The sequence below is a fragment of the Blennius ocellaris genome (assembly GCF_963422515.1).
Source record: "Blennius ocellaris genome assembly, chromosome: 6".
NCBI lineage: Eukaryota > Metazoa > Chordata > Actinopteri > Blenniiformes > Blenniidae > Blennius > Blennius ocellaris.
In genome coordinates, this window is record NC_137655.1 from 23,886,342 (window position 1) to 23,906,402 (window position 20,061).

Below are 20,061 nucleotides of genomic sequence, written 5' to 3' on the forward strand. Positions count from 1 at the left end.
GAACCCTGCAGAAAACACCACCATCCATGTCACTTAAAAAAAAACTTTCATGAAAAGTTTGTGAAACTCTGGATTTCAGAACAAGCTTTCACAGGATTAATTACACACATAAAGACAGTGGCACACAAACTTAAGGAGTACTAAAGATGCTTTATGCTTCTGCCACCTCACGGGCACATCCCAACAAGTTTCTGTGCTGATCATTGCTGCTGGATGCGGCCGGGCGCGAGTCAGGCTGTGACTACAGACCTGTCTGCATGCTACAGTAACAGTTGAGGGTCCACAATAACCTACTCATCCAGGTTGTCTCTGCTCTTGTGCTACTTTCGTATGCTTTCAGTGGGAGCAGTTCTCTATTCAGAAGGTCAGGAGCCGAGGCTAAACGGGGAGATACGAGCTACGTCACGGGAGTGAGGTGGCGTCAGCCCACGTGAGTGTAGTCGATGAATCGCACTCTGCTCTTGCATTCATGGCGTGAGTCATGTGTTGACAACAAGCCGCATGTTCACAACCTGTGCCTGGAGTCCTGGCTGCTGTAGCCCCCAGGGGAGCCTCTGTTACGATGAGGCTTGTAAGAGTCCTGGTAGTCTTCCTCCACTAGAGGAGAGTGGTCCCTGCTGTGCTGCGAGCCCGATGACAGACTGTTGCAGTTTTTGCGTGCCCGTTCGTTGTGGTAGTTCTCATCAGCGGGCATCAGGCTATGGCCCTCCATGGGCGAGTAGTCAGTCATCGTGTGGTTACTGTTCCAGTTTCTTTGAGCCTGTTTAAGAGAGGAGAACACAGATTCAATGTTCCTGTGGTGTACCGATTTGACCGGACCCACTGGGATTAAGATGCAAGATATTCAAACCTGAACGAAAACATACGAAATCAAAAAGAAAGTCATTTTTGAAAAGTAAAGTTGTTGATTTTAGCATCTTGAATCCATGGTTTTAGGCAGAAATGGGTGTTTTGGTTGCTCAAAATGTATTTGGTCAGGGGCCAGGGGATTTGCTTCTTAAGAGTAATACATGTCCTTTTCTCTTTGGAAGTGAAAAAATCAGACAGATCTTAAGTCCATATAATTAACACCACCTGTGTGGATTCTGCAGATACAATTCCTCAGAATCCTGGAAAACAAATTTCAAATGTATCGACCACATTGTATCAATTGACCAATCATGTCGCTCGTGACTGAGTGTAATACAAACCGAAAGTCAGTTGTGTGTTGTGTAAACTAGATAAGTTGCTATATTTCGACATAAAAAAAGATGAATTCAGACAAAATTAGACTGACAAATAGTGTTGGCATTATACACATATGAGAGGCTTTGAGCCACACGTCCACTATTTTTTTGGCCATCTTTTCCAAAAATTGACCATCTAAATCAGTGATTCCCAACCGGGGGTACACGGACCCCTAGGGGTACGCGAGGGTATTGCAGGGGGTACGCAGAAAGATTATAAATTAGCCTACAGTATCCACACACACAAAAAAAAAAATTATACTATATTATATTGTATTATATCATGAATTTTAGTAAGGCCATACGTTTATTTTCCATGAGTAGCAGTTCGTCCACAGTGATTGTAACACTACAATGCACATAATATGAAAAGACTATAAAGTGGCGCGCTTTAAAAAAAAAAAAAAAAAAAAGGTTCACGTTCTTGCTGCGGGCGCGCACGATTCGCGAAGCTAGCTAACTCTAGCTGCATACCGACTGTAAACATGGATGCATGGCTAGGCAGGAGTAAACGTCCAGCTACCGTCGCCTCGGACGCAGGCACAGGGGAGCCCAGTGAAAAAAGGAATTATGAAAGACTTATGAAAGACAAGCAAGCGCAAGTGTCTCATTAAAAGGTATGTTTTTACACTCACAATAATTGTTTTATTTAAATGAGCAGTTGGATAGATAGAAAGACAAAGGGTTAAATATAAGTACACATTAAGGCGAATAATCACACACGAGAGAGGGGGTACTTTTCACATGGAAACCAGCTCAAGGGGTACACTGGTCAAAAAAGGTTGGGAACCACTGATCTAAATGACAGCTGGCTGCCTAAGCCATGCTTTAATTTCACACAAGATTCAAACAAATTCAATCAAGTTTCATCATAGTCTCATCATATACTGTTTAAATGGCAGATTGCGTGATAATTATGTATAAATTCACCCAAATAAATGTATAATTTATTATAGATTATGACATCTTTAGAAATATAGTAAGTTTCAACTATGTGATTAGTCCATGTTTTCAGAATGATGGGTTCACCTGGATGGCGGTGGGGTATGGGGAAAGCGCGGTGGATCCCAGATTGCGTCCCAGCACGGGGTTGAGTGGCGTGCTTAGTGAAGTGTGCGTAGCGCGCCAGTACGCCTCCAGGTACTCTGCCAGGTGTTCGCAGGCGTCCTCCAGCTGATTCTCATCCAAAATTATATCAAACATCTCCTGAGGTGGGACGGAGAGGACAGTGAGCAGAGTTTGCTGCTCCTTATGGAGCTTGGATTCAAGTCTAACCCTTATGGCTGCAGGATTGTTTTTTGTTTGTTCTTTTAAACAGCAACGTTTACTCACAGAAGGACACTGTGATAGTTTTTCTGCTGCGACAAGCTGCACATTCAAGTGTTTGCTCTGAGATTTTCCTCTCGATTTGATCAGCCGCTGCAAGACCTATGAGAAGACCATAAACAGAGTCAGAATGTCAGGCCGTGTGTGGATGGACCCAGGCGCAGACTCACAGAGTTCCATGAAAAACAGAGTGTATTGTACAAAATGTCCAGGTAACACAAGGAAAAAGGAGCGACAAGTCGACACAGACAAGAGGGGGAGAGGGGTTTAAATACACAGGGAAGACAGAGGTAGAACTCATTACGACAGATAGGAGCATCACATTTATTTATTTATACATTTTAGGATGAGATGAGATGTGATGAGACTTCATTCAGTCCACATCAGAAAATTCAGTTATCACAGCATCAGTAAGAGTCTTATAGAATATGGATATAATAATACATTTATGAATACAAGATAATACATATATCAAACATTGTTTCATTTTTCATCTTCATATTTTATTTGCATCTTACTATCAAAACAGTTTTTCACTTTAGAAAATATAATAAAATACATTTAATAAAGTTTTTTAATTGAACTTTGATTAATTTGACTGAAATAATTTTTGTGATCAATTACACATTTCATTTTTCATTTCAATATTTTTGCTAGTATATTTTCGTTATGATTGTGAATTTGTCACAATCCATTTTTATAATCACTCTCAGTAATAGTTTTGAAACTTTTTTTTACTTTATTTCCAGTCAAAAAAAGTGTTTATCCCACCTTGATTCATCTTGAGGTTCATCTGAATTTTGGACGTTATGCAGTTTGATCTTACCTTTGGTGAGGAGACTTTAACATGGATGATGATTGGTGCTAATGAGGTTTTGATAAGCTGTGCTGGATGGTTGATGGTGTCTGCATCCAAAACTACCAGCTGTAGAGACCTGGCCAGCTCAAATATCCTCTCTATTTCACTTTGGACCTCTGCTGTGGGACAAAAACCAAAGACATTATGAAGAACAGGATGGGGAAGAATAATAACAAGAACTACAATATGTCCAAACACCCACAAGACATGCACATCATTGAGTGGGACAGTTCCTGTAGCATTACCAAGACTGGTGCGGGTGTTGGATCTCTCAATGATGGCCCTCTTACTGGGGTTGTTTAGTACTGACCTCTTGGCCAATGATATGTCAGCTGTTACCCTTGTGATGGATATTCTGAAACCGGCACAAAAATACACGCCTCATTAAACAGGATGTCACAATGATACCTCTTCATGTCCGTATCTCACCTCCCATCAAAGCGGTGCTTGAGGAAGTCAAACAGTGCTTTCTGCATCATGTCCGTCACCTACAGTGTCCAATCAGGATGGAAGAGGAGATCAGAGGGAAAGGTGAGACACAAACAAATGAGAGCATGATAAGAATAGATACTGAACAGATTATAGTGCAGCATATAAGTGGGCGAATTATTCCTTCAGGCTGCAGCTGAGGCGGTTCTATGCATTGCACGTTTGACTGACCATGCCTCATTTAAAAAAACCATTGGCAGTCACAGTAAGGCAGAACCTAGGCTGCAGGCCATGAAATGGGTCATTATACATATAAATATCATACTATTAACTATCTCTGTAATATCACCTACACATCTTATTTTTCACATTAAACAAAATCCAGATCATTTTCCGATTCTAATTTCAAACCGTGCTCCTTTTCACCCTCCGCGGGTAGTTGCCACGGCAATGACAGACTAAGAGGTGAGGAGTGCTATGACATGACAACTCACTCTGTACCACCCCCCCCACCCCCAACCTCCACCTCGGCCTCCTTCATTGTTTGCTCTGTGGTTGCAGACGATCATCAATAAATAGCTTTGATTTCTTTTAATTCTTTTCTTTATATTTGAAAAGAAAAAGAGAAAAACTTCATTGGGAGATACATCAGTCAGATTGGATCATGAGGAAGAAATCTAGTTATTTCAGCTATGTTAATGACGAGTAGTGCTGTAAAAGCTATCGAAAATTACTATCCATCCATCCATTTTCTGCCGCTTATCCAGGGTTGGGTCGCAGAGGCAGCAGTCTAAGCAGGGATGCCCAGATGTCCCTCACCCCAGACACTTCCTCCAGCACTTCCGGTGGGACCCCTAGGGGTTCCAAGGCCAGTCGAGAGACATAGTCCCTCCACTGTGTCCTAGGTCTGCCACAAGGCTTCCTACCGGAGCGACATGCCCAGGACACCTCCCTGAGGAGGCGTCCGGGGGGCATCCGCAACAGATGCCCGAGCCACCTCAGCAGACTCTTGATGTGGAGGAGCAGCGGCTCAACTCCAAGCTCCTCCCTGGTGACTGAGCTCCTCACCCTATCTCTTAGGGTACGCCCAGCCACCCTACAGAGGAAGCTCATTTCAGCCGCTTGTATCTGGGATCTAGTTCTCTCAGTCATAACCCATAGCTCATGACCATTGGTGAGGATAGGAACGAAGATCAACCGGTAAATCAAGAGCTTCGTCTTTTGGCTCAGCTCCTTTTTTACCACAATGGACCGGTACAGCGGCCTCATAACTGCAGAAGCTGCACTGATCCGCCTGTCGATCTCACGCACCATCTTCCACTTGCGAACAAGACCCTGAGATACTTGAACCACTTGGGCCAAGGGCTCTCCACTGACCTGAAGGGGGAAGGCCATCTTTTTCCAGTGGAGAACCATGGCCTCGGATTGAAAAGTGCTAATCCTCATCCCAGTTACTTTACACTCGGCTGCGAACCGCACCAGTGCATGCTAAAAGTCCATGTTTGATGAAGCTCACAGAACCACATCATCTGCAAAGAACAGAGACGAGATCCTGTGGTTCCCAAGCCGGACCCCATTCGGTCCCTGGCTGGGCATAGATATTCTGTCCATGTAAGTCGTGAACAGAACTGAAGACAAAGAACAGACCTGCTGGAGGCCAACGTGCACTGGGAACAGGTCGGACTTACTGCCGGCAATGTGAACCAAACTCCTGCTCCAGGCATACAGGAACCGAGTAGCCCTTAACAAAGGGCCCCAGACTCCATGCTCCCAGGGCACCCCCCACAGGACATCCCAAGGGAGGCGGTCCAACATCTTCTCCAGATCCATAAAACACATGTGGACTGATTGGGCAAACTACCATGAACCCTCGAATCACCTGGTGGAGAGTATAGTGCTGGTCCAGTGTTCTGCGACCAGGACCAAAACCGCATTGTTCCTCTTGGATCTGAGGTTTGACTAACGTCCGGACCCTCCTCTCCAGTACCCTGGAATAGACTTTCACAGGGAGGCTGAGGAGTGTGATCCCTCTGTAGTTGGAACACACCCTCCGATTTCCCTTCTTAAAAGAGGGATCACCACCAGGGTCTGCCAGTCCAGAGGTAGTGTCCCCGACCGCGATGCGATGTTGCAAAGATGTGTCACGATGCCACGACTGTCTCTGCACATCCAGAGACTTACTCAGAGTGAATCTCATCCACTCCCAGTGCTTTGCCTCAGAGGACTTTACCAACTATCTCGGTAACTTCAGCTTGGGTATTGAACGAGTCCACCTCTAAGAGCCCAGCCTCGGCTTCCTCAGTGGAAGACGTGAGGGTGGGATTGCGGAGGTCCTCAAAGTATTCCTTCCACCGCCCGACGATATCTCCAGTTGAGGTCAACAGCTCCCCACTGCCACTGTAAACAGGCATTGGTGAAACACTGCTTCCCCTGCCGAGGTGCCAGACTGTTTGTCTGAATTTCCTTGGGGCCTACCGATAGTCCTCTCCATGGCCTCCCCGAACTCCTCCCAGACTGGAATTTTATCCTCCACCACGGCCCGGGCTGTGGCATGCCTGACCTGCCGGTACCTGTCTACTGCCTCAGGGGTCATATGAGCCAACAACGATAGGACTCCTTCTTCAGCTTGATGGCATCCCTTCCAGTTTCCACCACCGGGTTTGGGGGTTACCACCATACAGTCACCAGAGACCCTCCGGTCACAGCTCTGAGCAGCAGCATTGACAATGGAGGTGAAAAACATGGTCCACTCGGACTTGATGTCTCTAGCCTTCCCCAGGATCCATGAGAAGCTCTCCCGGAGGTGCCACGTGCACTGATGGACACCCCTGTGCTCGAACATAGGTTCATTATGGACAAACTGTGGCTGGCACAGAAGTCCAATAACAGAACGCCACTTGGTTCAGATCGGGGAGGTCATTCCTCTCAATCACCCCTTTCCAAGTCTCGCTCTCATTGCCTACGTGGGTGTTGAAGTCCCCCAGTAGAACAATACTGTCCCCAGTTGGAGTACTATCCAGCACCCCTCCCAGGGACTCCAAGAAGGTTGGGTACTCTGAACTGCTGTTCGGTTCATAGGCCGAGACAACAGTCAGAGACCTGTCCCCTACTTGAAGGCGTAGGGACGCGAACCTCTTGTTCACCAGTGTGAACTCCAACACATGGCGACTGAGCTGTGGGGCAATAAGCAAGCCCATGCCAGCCCGCCACCTCACAACGCGGGCAACTCCAGAAAAGTGGAGTGTCCAGCCCCTGTCGAGGAGCTGGGTTCCAGAGTCCAAGCTGTGCGTGGAGGTGAGCCCGACTATATCTAGACGGTATCTCTTAACCTCCCGCACAAGCTCAGGCTCCTTCCCCCCCCCCAGCGAGGTCACGTTCCATGTCCCGTAAACCAGATTCTGTGTCTGGGGCTCGGGTCATCGCCCCTGCCGTCAACTGCCACCCAATCCACAGCCTCTGTGGGTGGTGGGCACACAGGAGGAATAGGAGGAGAGGCCACCATCGTCCCTTCGGGGTAAGCCCGGCCGGGTCCTGCGGGCAAGAGCCCGGCCACCAGGTGCTCGCAAACAGGCCGGGGTGGGGCCCCGGCTGCGCCTCACCGAGCGACGTCTCTCTTCTCTTTCGATGTTTTTCTATAGGGTGTATTGAACTGCTTTTAGTCTGACCCGTCACCAAGGACCTGTTTGCCTTGGGAGACCCTGCTGGGGGGCATAAAGCCCCCTGACAACATAGCTTCGAGGATCATTTGGGTGCTCAAACTCCCCCTCCACGATAAGTTAACAGTTCAAGGGGGAGCCGAAAATTACTACTTTATTATAATTACTATTTGAATGAATTAGTTACTCCATAAAATGTGCTACTTTTGCACCCCTCAATGTAATGTGTAATGCTTGTCAGCTTTGTGTGGGTCAGTCTAATTACAAATTCATTGTCAGCCTGAATAAAGTGCTATATAAATCCAAGCCATTGTTATTATTAGTTCCCATCTTCGAATCTTCAATGATGCTGCGATAGTAGAGCAGACCGTAAATCAAATATGGCCAGTGCTCAGCCACGATTCACACACTCAGAAACTAAATACTGAGATATTGTTTATGCTTGCTCATGTAGATTTGTTTGGCTTCAATGGAAGAGTGCCCTGAAATGATTTTGTTGTATTTGGCACTGTATAAATAAAGGTGAATTGAATTGAATATGAACTCATGGCTGCTCACCTGACTAGTAAAAAAATAATAAATAAATAAATGAAAAAAGCCAAGGTCAAAGTGCTTGAGGTATTGTTTTGGGGCCACACGTTGGACAGTTGTGATGTACAATGAAAGCTGCTGACAAACTAAATGAAATCAACTTGAGATTTTTCAAGGTATTGAACTGGATTCATCCAGTAAACAGGAGCAGACTAAAATAGCAACTGTTGAAACAACAGTTTCGACTGTTAAATGTCAGCTCAGCAAGCAAGAGAAAGAGACTGCAGCTCTGCAGCTTTTCACATTCAACAAAAGCAGGTAACAAGTGATGAATTTACAGACACTACAGTAACTATGCTATGAATACCATAATACTATGTTACGGATGAGTTATTTCATGAAGTAGCAGCACTGGTGTGACTTTTTAAAGCCTGTGTAAATACTGCCATTTAAACTCTAGATATATACAGTACCTCTTATACAATTTGTATATTGGTTATTTGTATATATTTATCAAATATGATTATCTCAGTACCATGAGGATATATGAAGTGATTCTCGGAGTTGTGAGGGAGAGCAGCAGCGCCACAGAGCATCCTACCTCGTAACCTTTCAGCGACGGTCCCACCAGGACAACAGGCCTCATGGAGGGAACCACATCGTATGGAGGGACGTGCTCGGTCTGGAGGGACACACACACACACACACACACACACACACACACACACACACACACACACACACACACACACACACACACACACACACACACACACACACACACACACACACACACACACACACACACACACACACACACACAGTGTCAGGCTTTGATCTGACTAACAATGTAGTACTCTGAGTCACCTGTATACTTTTGGTCTTTTGTCAGTCTTTACAGATGTTTAAAAATATGATCGGAGTTGTGTGTATAAAAATGTGATAGAGAGCCTGCATTTGAGAAAGCTGATCTCCTTGAGCAGATGTGAAAGTAGCCCAGCCTTCAGGAGTAGTGGTAGGTGGATCGATCCAAATATCAATAATATTGATACCCACATTGGTATCGAGATCAAATGATACCAGTGGAATGAGATCGACACTTGGTGTCAGGTTCTCTATGCATGCACGCTGCATGCAAGTGTCACTCTGAGCGCAGCCGCACAAGTCACTTGGCTCCTCCTCCTCTCCTGTTTTCATTTTACACCTTCACGTGAGTCAGGCGCCAAGCTGCAGCACCAGCAGAAGAGAGCAGATGAATGGCAGAGCAATTAGCAAAAAGTTTGTACGACACATTGGTAACACAACTAGTTTATGAAAATTCATCCCAAGGAAAATGAGTTAAAGAAAAACAAAGAGGAGAAAAATCCCTCCTCCTCTGGCCCTGATGGATCCAGACCTCCAAACCAGAGGCAGGAGACATTGGCAGAGGACTTTCAGTCTCGTGGATAATATTCAGCTAAATAATATGGCCTGGGGGCCCTGCTCCGGCTGGTCCCGGCTTGGCGGCTCAGGTCGGGGCCTGGGGCTCTGCGTCTTTTATCCTGGGGGGGGGGGCTGCCGGATGCCGGAGTGGCGGCGTCTGGCCCTGGTGGCTTCAGGCCCCAGGGTGGTACTGCGGCCCCCCCACAACAGTTCCAATCAGTGGAGAAACCGCACACACACACACACACACACACACGCACGCACACACTTCCACTCTTCATCGATGAGATTTGCTGCTGATTTTTCTTGTTTTCGGCTATTATTCTTTCAATTATCAAAATCATGTTTTTGTTCTTTGTTCATTTTTGTTCTTTTTGTATCATTTTGTTTTTGCTTTTGTTATCATTGTTGTCGTTGTTTTTGCTTTTTTTTTTTTTTTTTGCCTCCCTGCTAATTTATACTCTTGCTAGAAAATCATGTTACTGTCATGATAGAGCTGCTCAGGCTGGTTTAATCTAGAGAATCATGTTACGTCTCGATAGTACTGCTCAGGCTGGTTTAATCTCATAACAGTTGGAAAATATTTGGATCAGTGTGATTACTGCAATAAATATATGTAGCACTAACAAGGGTATTGTATGTATCTGCCCACCCAATCTATCTCTCTGTCTTCCCTATCCTGTCCTCTCCTCTATCCTCTCCCCCAACCAGTCAGCAGAATGCCGCCACCTCTGAGTCTGGTTTCTGCAAAGGTTTCTTCTTGTTAGAGGGAGTTGTTCCTTTCCACAGTCGCAAATAAACCTGCTTGCTCATGTGGATATGTAGGGCTTTTCTATTATATCTGTTAAAATCACCTTGGAATGACTGTTGTATATATAAAAAAAATAATTTAATTTAAAAAAAAATTCTAATAAAAAAACAATTCTGTTTTTTAGGGTCTGTCGGGTCTAATACACACAAGTAGGTCTTAGCAGTCACTAAAGCTGTTTTTGAGTACTTCTCACAGGGAATTATGGAACACATGCCAAACTGCACCGCGCAGTCATCTCCTAGTGCACTGTAAAAAGAGTATTAGTCCTGTGGTTGAACCAAAGTTATTTTGCAATTTGACACAATTTACAATTGCAGTTTCGCTATGGCAATCCATTTTTTCTGCTTTCAGTAGAACGGCAATTTTACATTGTCAATTCAAAGTGCAATTCTACTTTGTTTGAACTTGTCAAATTTAGATTTAGTAGTCCTTACGTCTTGATGTCATGACGTCAGATTTCTCTTCGATTGTCCGCCTGAAGTCGCCATTTTATTCAAGCGCGAATACACATCAAGGTTGGAAAGGTAAGTCTCTCTGCAACATTTTTATTTATTCTGTTCTATTGAAAATGTCATTGTTTTATTGATTTGATAACGCTGTTTCCTTTTTTGTTAAAGGTATAGTAGAGGATTTTCTTCTTCCGGGTGGATCATCAAAATAACTGGTCCTCCCAATTGTCAATCATTCTGGTGATATATGACGTAAGCCCGTCGTACGTGCTCGTCCCTGCGTGCAGCTCACTCCACACGGTTCTCATCATGCCGGTGGCCGACCCGACGCATTATTCTCGGACATTTTTACACAGTTTCACCCCCTCTGGTGCAAATCTTCTTGTAAAGTGAGCTTATGTGAGCGATGCCGACTTGTGACTTGTAAACAGAGCGTGCACGAGGAGAACTGGGCTCGTGCATGTCTCTCGCACGCGTTTTAGTAGGCGTTCCGTCTCGGGAGCAGGTACAGCGTTGCGCATGCGCACTTTTTTCAAACGGTGGAGAGGGCGGTTCTTTCCTAAAATTCCTGAAAATCCTCCTGTATACCTTTAAGTATTTAGTAAAGATAATGAGTTTGAACAACAAAAGTATCCTAGCTAATGTCAGCAAAATAACACGAGTTTGGACTTGAAATTCGCTACATCAATTTAGTTAACATTTTCATGTTGATTTATTTTATGCTACCGTAGCCCGCGGTGCAAGTCAACCGAGTGCATGTGGTCCTATTAGCCTCTACTGCTAGCTGTGCTGTCTAGGAAGTGCAGAGCCGGGTCTCTAAGTTGGGTCAGCCTTACCTCCTAACCTAACAGGCTGCTGCACTTTATACAGATACAGTACAGACGAGTAAGAAAACGCCACACACACCGAGCGAGAGGAGAGGACAGAGAAGCTAGCGGACGAATTCGTTGTAAAAAATGGGCTTTAGTGAGGACAGGTGAAGCTGGTGCTTGTGCTGAACACTCGACAATTAACAACCTGTGAATTACAGTGAAGTTTTAGCTGTAAAGATTCCAATAAGTAAGACAGAGCAGCTGTGCGGCAAAAATAGCATCAGGTGAAACAGGAAGTGATACAACGTCACAGGAAGCCCGGAAGTTAACGGGAGCCCAGCCAGCTGTACGGACAGAGAGCTGCCCGTGCTGAGAGATGGGTTGCGTGTTGCAAAAAACCCCAAAAAAAGATCAACAACCTTGAATGCCGGTGAGTTGACTATAATTTTCAAGTTACGCAGTAGGCCTATGAAGACATCTGTGCATATAAAAAAAACTAAAATGTTGTCTTCACATAATAGTATTTTGCGAAACTTAAAAAAGAGATACTGTAGAAATAATGTATCTCTGTTTACTTACTAGTGTAGTTGTTTGACATCAGGCAGGGTTTCATAAATATCACCGTTCTGGCTCCCATAGTCCACTTGCAAGTGACAGAATGACGTGGTGTCTCTATTTAGCATTTCTTTCATGCCCTTGTAAATTGACAATTTAGAGCTTGTATCATATATGCTATTCTGTTAATCAAACGTGAATGAATAAACATTAAATGCTATTGAATGTCTTATTTGAAAAAGAAAATCAAAACGAGGGGTGAAAACCTCAGATCTCACTATGTGTAAATGGCAACAAAAAAGTATTTTTTATACTGGGTGTGTGATGGCAAAATGTGTAACTGTATTCTGCATATAGCTTATTGATTTTAGCCCCTCTAATGAAAGCCCTTAAAGGGTCCCTGAAATAATTCTATTAAAATACAACAGTATTTAGCATTATTTTTCCCCCTTTCGAATGATATATGACACACCAATGACAATCACACCACTATCTTGCTCTTGAGCGCCGAACGTCTAAAAATGCCTTTAAATCTCCCGCCCTGTGAATCTGACCTAGTTTTCCCAACTTGCCGTAGTTTTGCGCTGTGACGTATGAGGAGTTATTTACTTCCGCCCACACCAGCTGATCGTAGTGTCTTGTTTACATGTGCTCTGCATTATCGCGTTATTTAGCAGTTTTTTAGAGTCATGCCTAAGCGTTGTGTTGCGGCTGGGTGTTCCCAAATGCCCAGTCCGTCTGTAAGTGTCCATAAATTCCCAAAAGATGAAACTTTGAGGAGATTATGGACAAAACAAGTGCAGCGCACTCGCTCCAACTGGACACCAACAGAGGCCTCCTATCTCTGCAGTCAACATTTCACGGATGACGGTTACGAAACAGCACCCGCAATCCGAGAGTCACTTGGTTTTGATGTGAAGAGGAAACGTATCCTGAAACCTGGTTCTGTCCCCACCATTTTTAAACGGCTTTTTAACGGATTTTTAAACCCAACCTTCAGTAAGTCTTTTTAAAACCTGCTAAAACTTAAGACAAATAGACCAATAAACTTTGCAAAACACCCACTCTGACACAAGGGTAAATACCCGGTCACACACAATATGTGCACACGGGTAAATACCCGGTCACGCACAATATGTGCACACGGGTAAATACCCGGTCACGCACAATATGTGCACACGGGTAAATACCCGGTCACGCACAATATGTGCACACGGGTAAATACCCGGTCACGCACAATATGTGCACACGGGTAAATACCCGGTCACAGACAATATGTACTCACGGCTCAAACATGTATGGTTGAACGCCTTGATTTTCTTCTAATTCTTCCTCCGATGATTCCTCTCCTTCATCTTCGTCCAAAACCAACGATACGTCACTTAAATCTTCGCTAACATCGCTCCTAGGTGCTTCTGTATCGCCAAACCCCTCCATTCTTCAATCAGCTGATGTTGTTTTGGCTGGGACATATAACCCCTCGTACGTCATATCCGGTCTAGCTCAGGCGGCTCACATTTATGGCCCGCAAATATACCGTCGTCTGCTGCATCATGTAAAGTCAATTAAAAGGGTCGGAATTCGGACTTTTATCTGGGAATGTTATATACCTTTCGAAAGCATATTTATTCTTCTTTCTAAAGATGAAATCTGAAAAACATTTCAGTTACCCTTTAATAAAGGTCACCAATGTCACATGGTGCTATTAATAGAGTTCTAGACTTTGTTAAATAATGATAGCATGCCTTCTTGCAATTTGAAAGTTGAAGTAGGTTTTATTGTGTTATGAAATTAATTGTGCAGCCCTAATGTAACAGGGTTGCATCAAGGCATGCCAAAATCATCAGTGCTTGAAAATGGTCAGAGATCCCAGAGGATTAATTGCTCTCTATTTTCTGTGGTTCGTAAAACTAAACTGAACTGTGTAATGAAGCAGCATAAGTTGGGTTTTGTCAAGTTTACACTGTAATGTTTGTAGTTCATGTAACATTGACAATACCCAATATTAAAGATTTTTTTTCTCCTCACAGTCACCAGATTCACTGCGCTCCTGTTGTACAACCCACCTACCAATTTGGAAGCTCCTCTCCAGTTTGAGGTAAGTTTTGTGTATAATATCATGAGAGTATATTAGACCACTCTACTCAAACCTTCTCCTCTCTTTTCCTCCCCCCTCACCTCCCTTTTACTTTTCCTCAGTTATCTGTAAAAACTGTGACCAATCGTATTCAAGAAGATCTGAACTGAGACAATTTAAGCTTGACCATCAACATTATGGGCAGGGACATTCTTAACCTTGTATTGATGAGAATTGCCCATGCACATGCAAGACATGGAAAGCTCTGCTGACTCACCTAAGCAGATCCCGTCCTGCTCAAAAATCTTCACAGAAGGATAGCTTTTCAACATTCAAGTGCCACATCTGCAACAAAATCAACTTTCTATAGACAGACTATTTTAAACACATCGATTTCCGTTTTTCAATTTTCAATTTACAAACGGGAGACGGCTCATCTCCCATTTTTCGTTTCCCAATATCAAATGAAAAACGAAAATTGGATGGTTTCCGGTTTTTCGTTCTCCGAAATCAAAACGAAAATTGAATGGCCGGAAAGTACACAGACCTGAGTGTTGGTATTCTTGTCTTGTGTGATTGACACCCAGTGGGGGGAACCTTTTGCCACAGCAGATCCTCCCCCGCTTTCGGCTCACAAGGCGCTTCCCCCATGCGCTCAGCCAGTCACTGATTGGTTGAAGCTCTCAGGATTCGACACCTTCAAATCCACAAACTCTCAACAAAAGCCTCCAAAAGCAGTCTTGCAGATAGTCTTCTCCTGTGAACACCCGGGAAGAGCTGCTTCCCAGCAGCTCAGCTCACCCAGCATTAGCATACAGCTAACATCAGAGGCCTGCAACCAGGGGCCTTCACTCTTCAACTCCTCTGCTGACCCGACCACGAGGGTCAGACATTCTCCTGATCCAGAGACCAGAGACCAGCGCCCAGAGTCTGCTCTCCCATCAACCAGGGAAAACCAACCAGTTTCTCGAGGACGCGACCAGGGAAACAACGCCTCACATAACTTCTTTGTGTTTTCCTCAACAAGCAGGAAAACCATCACAGACCAGAGCGACCAGCTCCTCAGTCTGGACAAAAGGAACAACCAGGAGCTGCAAAGAAGGACGGCTCCTGAAACATCAACTTCATCTTCTCCTCCTCAGCCTGCAGAACCAGCAAACCACAGTTAGCAGCAGGTGCTAACTACAGGAGAAGACACCAGCTTCCCTCCAGCAGGACAACAACTGAACTCCTTCAAGGAAGTGGTAACAACAACTGGGCATTACCTGAGATTAGTTAAACCTGATGCTATGATAGAACTGTTTAACTTTTATTAAGATGTGTTGATTCTATTACAGTGATTGAGTTCTTTTAATAATGATTGAGTTCTCCTAATAATGATATTAGGAGCAGTTATCAACCTGTAAACCAACGTTAGCTCTGCCACAGACACAGGGTCTGCATGCTAATCTTTGCTTTACTAACTTGTTAACACACAATCCTACTCATATCACATCAAAGACAACATCACACCGTAACTGAACACCATCTGACGACTCCTGACATTTTACAAAGCAAGTCTCATTCACATCAACTCATTCTAGAAATGGTCCTTTATCAGAGACACACAGGAAGCAGACGCTAAAGACTAGCTTCCATGTTCCATTGTTATCCAGCACATGGTCGAGACCCAGGACAGACTTCCTGCTCTCTAATAGCCTCCATTTAGAATGTAGTTTCTTGTGATCCGCCATCTTGTTTTGTAGTTCCATCACACATCTACACACACCAAGCTGTATATAGGTAGTTAGAATATTTGTTTTATTTATTTTCATTGTAAATAAATATAATTTTTGGAATCATACTTGATGTGTCATTAATGTAGACAAAGGTGAATCAAATGGCGACCTCTTCCGTGTCAAGAACTCCAAAATCCTTCAAGCTTTACTGTTAATTGTGGTAATTGGAATTAATTTAACTATTAATTGAAATTCCTGATCAGCTGTTTAGTATATCTTATGAGACTGATATAACTGAATTGGCTATCATTTCCTCTTAAGACAGGGCTGCTCCTAGGTATCTGATACAGATCAGATAACATTTTCAGTAACAATTAATAAATATCTTTGATATTATTAATCATTATTGATAGCCAAACACAACATAAATGGTTCCCCATGGTCGGACTTAACATAAATGGTTGCCCGCGTGAGGGGGGACCCCACCAACTAAATGGTGCCTAGTGATCCTTATGAGGTAAAAAAATCCCTACAATTTGCAATGTACAATTTAGCTTTATGCAAGATCTGAGTAGATGTGACATATTTACAGCAAATGTGCCGCCAATAGGTTAAAAAATAAACAGTTGTGCTTTTTATTTGACTAATGCTCTTTACAAGAAATCCTTGTAATTTTTTATAGAGTGTGAGAATCATATTTCTCACAAAAGTAAAATTATTTTCCATACTCACCACTTTCTGTTTCTGCTTTCCTGGAAAAGTAAATTAAAGCGCAGGTTAATTTTGCACTGTTAACATATTTGAAGCATCACAGTGATAGAGGAGATGAGTAAATAACAATTGATGTACATAAATACACAAAAAGATAACATGAAGAACAGTTTTCTTCATGAATTTGACACCAACCTGCCGAGTTGGAGTTTGGTTTGAATGTGCCCGACACCATTTCTCCCAGACTAGACGACGAATTCCCACTGGATTTACTGAGAGTGGAGAAAAAGTGGTGTTAATTCAAACGCAAAATACCTTTGCTCATACTTGACTGCACAGCTGGGGCGGCATGGCTCGGTTGATAGAGCAGTCATCTCCCAATCGGAAAGTTGCAGGTCTGATTCCTATCTCTGTCTGCCAAGATGCCTAACTGTCCTTGGTCAAGGCACTGAACCCCAAACTGCCTGGGTTAATGGGAGAGTGAGTGGTTGGTGATGGTCAGAGGGTGAGAGAGTGAGTGCTTAGTGGTGGTCAGAGGGTGAATGCAGTGAGAGAGTGAGTGGCTGGTGGTAGTCAGTGTAATGACAAGCATTAGTGTCTATATCTACCTTGGGGTCAGGGTGGACTCCCTTGGTCCCCAAAGCTGTACCGGGATTGTTCTGCCCAGAAAATACAGCTTACTTTCTACTGAACAGTGAACCACCATCCTAAGTGGAGCCTTTGTGACCCGCCCAGATCTTGTTGTGGTAGGAGTCTCTGGAATAACTCTGATGTGTGAGCTGTTTCTCCGTAGACTCCCCGATAGGAGGTCGATGTTGTAAGACCTTGGTGTCTGAGCAGGACCCCTTATGATTCCTGGATGTGTGGTGTTTTTCACCAAGACTCTTTGTCCTGGTCTGAGCTGCTGTCTCGTCTTTGTATGATGTCTTTTGTTGAACCAGGATGCTTGTTTTTCGTTCACATCCTGTTCCTTCCTTCTGAAAGCTTCAAGGTCTGGCCACCTTGGCTGGAGGTTCTCCCCACTGATGGGCAAGGGTTTCCCGATGTTACGGCCCATCAACAGCTGTGCAGGAGATGATCCATAAGACAAAGTGGTTGTTCCATATGCCATTAGAGCTTTGTGTGGATCCTCCCCCTTTTTCAGAAGCGACTTCAGCGTTTTCACTGCTCTTTCAGCCTCCCCAATACTTTGAGGATAACGGGGGTTGCTGGGTACATGTATTAAGTCGTAACCTCTGGAGAAATCTGTAAATTCAGTTGCTGAGAACTGGGGGCCGTTATCTGTGACAAGAGTTTCTGGGACTCCATGGCTCCATTTTACTCCATGGCGAGCAAAAATGGCTTTCAATTTTGTTTTTACACCTGTTGTAGTTGTGGAAGGGAGGTTGGCTACTTCAATGTCGCATGAGTAGCTCTGGCCATGCATTTAGTCAATCACCACAAGATATGTTGAGTTGTACCACTGAAACAGATCTGCTGCAACAGGTTGCCATGCTCTTTCTGGTAATGGTGCTGTCAAAAGTGGCTCTGGTACATGGTGAGCTTCCTTTGCACGTCACACAGTTTTCCGCTTTTTGTTTCACATGTTTGGTCAAACCTGGCCACCATATGGACTGTTGTGCCCTGGTACCCTTCATGCACCTTATCCAGCATCTTCTCATCTCTCAGACTTCTGAGCGAGCCCTGAGAGGTGAACTTGGTGTCCTCCCTTGCTACAGCAAGTGGCTTGATTTTCTCTTGATTCTTGATTCTTCTCTTTATTTACCTATTTCAGGGGTTTAGACCTGACAGGCAGAGAAGGAGAAGCAGCAACAGAGGAAGAGAGAGAGGAGCCTTGGAGGAGCGCAGCGCATTGCCCCGCAGCTCAGCGCAATGCAGCAGGTCCACACGGTCCAGATCTCCGAGTGGAGGCAGCACCTCAGAGACAACGGAGCAACCAGGAAGACTGAGAGGGATGTTGACTCTGGTCCTGAGGTGAGCAGATTTCAACTCAGGAGAACACCAGGAGTCTAGTTGGACACTCACTCCACCAATACGCCAAAGGACCTTTTCCTGTTGTTTTTTTGCCACTGATACAGTAAAAACTATCTGCATAAACACCAATAAAAATGCTGCAGCACAGATGTAGCAGGTGTCCCCCAGACCAGGAGAGCTGACCACATCCCTGTCCCCATCGTTCCAGGCTCAACCGCAACAGCCAAAGGCAGGCTAAAATGTAAACATTGCCTGTAGGAACACAACAAAAGGAAAGACACTCCATGGAAATGCCATGCTTGTGATGTGCCCCTCTGTGTTGTGTTGGACAGAAACTGTTTTTTTGAGTGGAACAAATAATTTGTCTTCACCTGACATTATATGTGTGACCTTTTGTAAATAGTTTTGCAAAAACGCCGGAGGCATTGCTTCCATTTCACTGTAAATATCTGTATATAACTTTTTTTCAGTCCTGTTTTGAGATATTTTTGAAAAATAGTTTAGATTGACTTCACAAGTAAACCAAATGATTCGTTGAGCATGTCTGTGAATTTTATCATCGATAAATCTATGCTTTTCCCAACCGAATTTGTAGTTTTATGGTGTTTTTAGATCCACTGTGTTAATAAAGTAATGCCAAACTGAAAACAATACTTCAGAACTGCATTTATGAGGTTGTCCTGAACAAAATGACATGAACAAGGCAAGGTTTATGGATTTTATATTTGAGATATAAAGGAAAAATCAATTGTAGTGAAAAACGGCACAAAATATTTTAGGCCCAGCAGGATTAATCTGAATCTCAAAATCCGAGGAGGCAAGTCATCGAGGGCTCTGCTGCCTGGCAGAGAGATGAGCGGTTTATGATCATTCTGTGTAAGAAAGTCCATTCCAATCAGGTAAGACTGAAAACGCTCACATGCCCAGGTCATTGCCAATGCCCCTTTCTCGATTTAGGCGTACCTCCGCTCTGCCTATGTCATACTACGTGAAATGAATGCAACCGGGCGCCAATCTCCTGATGGTTGCTTCTGGGACATCACACCTCCGAGCCTGAATGAGGAAGCATCTGCTGCCACCCTTGTGTCTCCATTTGGGCAGTATTGTGCCAAGACTCAAGCTAAATTCCTTTTTTATTTCCTGGGTCTGCTTCGATGCACTGTGCACTGATGACATGGCCCAGAAATGTGACCTGATCCACAGCAAACTGACATCATTGAGGGTTAACCCCTCTTTCTGGAGTCGCTCCAGGACTTGGTGCAGTCTGTGGTCATGCTGCTCACAAGATGACGCAAAGACAAGAATGTGATCTGCATGACAGACTGTTTCTTCGAGTCCGGATAACATTTGGGTTAGCCGCTTCTGAAAGTGCTCGGGCGCTGATCAAATCCCGAATGGCAGTCTGTGAAAACAGTACCTCCCAAAAGGTGTGATGAAGGTGGTAAGTGATGCAGATTTTAGATGGATCGGTATCTGCCAGAAGCCAGCAGTGACATCCAGTTTTG

At 44.3% G+C, this 20,061-nt stretch overlaps 1 protein-coding gene across 4 annotated transcripts in view; it reads right to left on the reverse strand.

Moving 5' to 3' along the window:
• Positions 1–505: 505 nt before the first annotated feature.
• LOC308131812 (voltage-dependent L-type calcium channel subunit beta-4-like) overlaps positions 506–20,061 on the reverse strand; it is a gene marked incomplete at both ends in the record, with an annotated part of 76,733 nt that continues 57,177 nt past the window's right edge. For 3 of the 4 annotated variants that reach the window (XM_080498664.1, XM_080498663.1, XM_080498666.1), the window contains 9 exons: positions 506–760; positions 2,256–2,432; positions 2,559–2,654; positions 3,379–3,530; positions 3,657–3,766; positions 3,841–3,899; positions 8,629–8,709; positions 16,604–16,623; positions 16,778–16,854. In XM_080498664.1, coding sequence (XP_080354790.1) covers positions 506–760; positions 2,256–2,432; positions 2,559–2,654; positions 3,379–3,530; positions 3,657–3,766; positions 3,841–3,899; positions 8,629–8,709; positions 16,604–16,623; positions 16,778–16,854 — 1,027 coding nt within the window. The remainder of the gene's footprint in view (positions 761–2,255; positions 2,433–2,558; positions 2,655–3,378; positions 3,531–3,656; positions 3,767–3,840; positions 3,900–8,628; positions 8,710–16,603; positions 16,624–16,777; positions 16,855–20,061) is intronic. The other variant, XM_080498665.1, reaches the window with a different exon arrangement.